The 1,023-nt window shown below is 34.6% G+C and overlaps 1 protein-coding gene across 1 annotated transcript in view; it reads right to left on the bottom strand.

Moving 5' to 3' along the window:
• The window catches only part of SYK (spleen tyrosine kinase), a 29,041-nt gene extending 28,798 nt beyond the window's left edge, over positions 1–243 (bottom strand). The window contains 1 exon segment of the mRNA XM_010024454.1: positions 1–243. This exon segment is cut by the window's left edge and continues 21 nt beyond it. Within this exon segment, the coding sequence (XP_010022756.1) occupies positions 1–243 (243 nt within the window).
• Positions 244–1,023: the final 780 nt, after the last annotated feature.

The following is a 1,023-nucleotide window of genomic DNA, read 5'->3' on the forward strand; positions in this document are numbered from 1 at the left end:
ATGTGACTTGCCTCCTGCAATAGCATATGAGCCACTCAGCTCCCTCTCAATTGTATAATGATGAACCTTCCTTCCATGGGCCAAGGATAAGGCAAAGCCCCCCAGGTAATTCCGGCTTTGGCGGAGCAAGTATAGTCCTTCACTCACTCCTCCTTGCATCAGATACTCTTCTGCTTCTTCACGTGTAATATTGCCAAAGAAGTATGGCAAATGGTTAGCAGGGTTCACTGTGTTGGAAGCCATGTTTTTAATTTTCCAAGCAGCGAAAGTATTCTATATCTGAAAAACAGACAGAGACATGAGTATCAGCTGGAAAAAAGAGGACAGATGAGTAAGATGGCAAGTCATATGTGGTATGTCAGAAACAAAATTTTTAAAGATTTTTGGTTTTACCTTAGAAATTCTCTTTCTAAATTGCAGTAGAAGTTTTCCCTTATTATATAGTAATATAAAAGTTTCCTATAACTGCACAAGTTACCTTTGACTCTTTGCCTCTTTTCTTTGTTGCCTAGCCATACAGAGGTCCTGACATTTTCACTTTACTGAACACCTTTATCTATCCTTTGGTCCTGGCCTTGGGGTGTTTCCCAATAAAAGGAAATAATAGGTAAGAAAGATTCAGTGAGAAGTTTTTCTTTCCAGTTTTGTGCCATTCTAGTTTTGCTTATGAGTAGCTTATGCCAGTATGTGGGCTGAGTACAGACAAAAGTCTTATATTAAAATGGTTAACAATCTTCTCTACAGAGATTTACCAATAATAATGATAATGATAATAATAATAATGAAAAAAATATAGTGTCTTGTGAACAGTTTTCATTTCAAACACTTTACATAATATGAAGGCACACTACCAATAAAAACACAGGAGACAACGATGTTCGCCATCTCTGAAGAACAATAAATATAACATAAACATCTTCAATTCTTTCTTAACAATAAAAAAAATACGTTTTTCTACATAGACCATATACACACACAATGTAATGTATATTAATATGAATATATAATAAAATAATATAAACA

Source organism: Nestor notabilis, unplaced genomic scaffold (assembly GCF_000696875.1).
Source record: "Nestor notabilis isolate BGI_N333 unplaced genomic scaffold, ASM69687v1 scaffold11401, whole genome shotgun sequence".
Lineage (NCBI taxonomy): Eukaryota > Metazoa > Chordata > Aves > Psittaciformes > Psittacidae > Nestor > Nestor notabilis.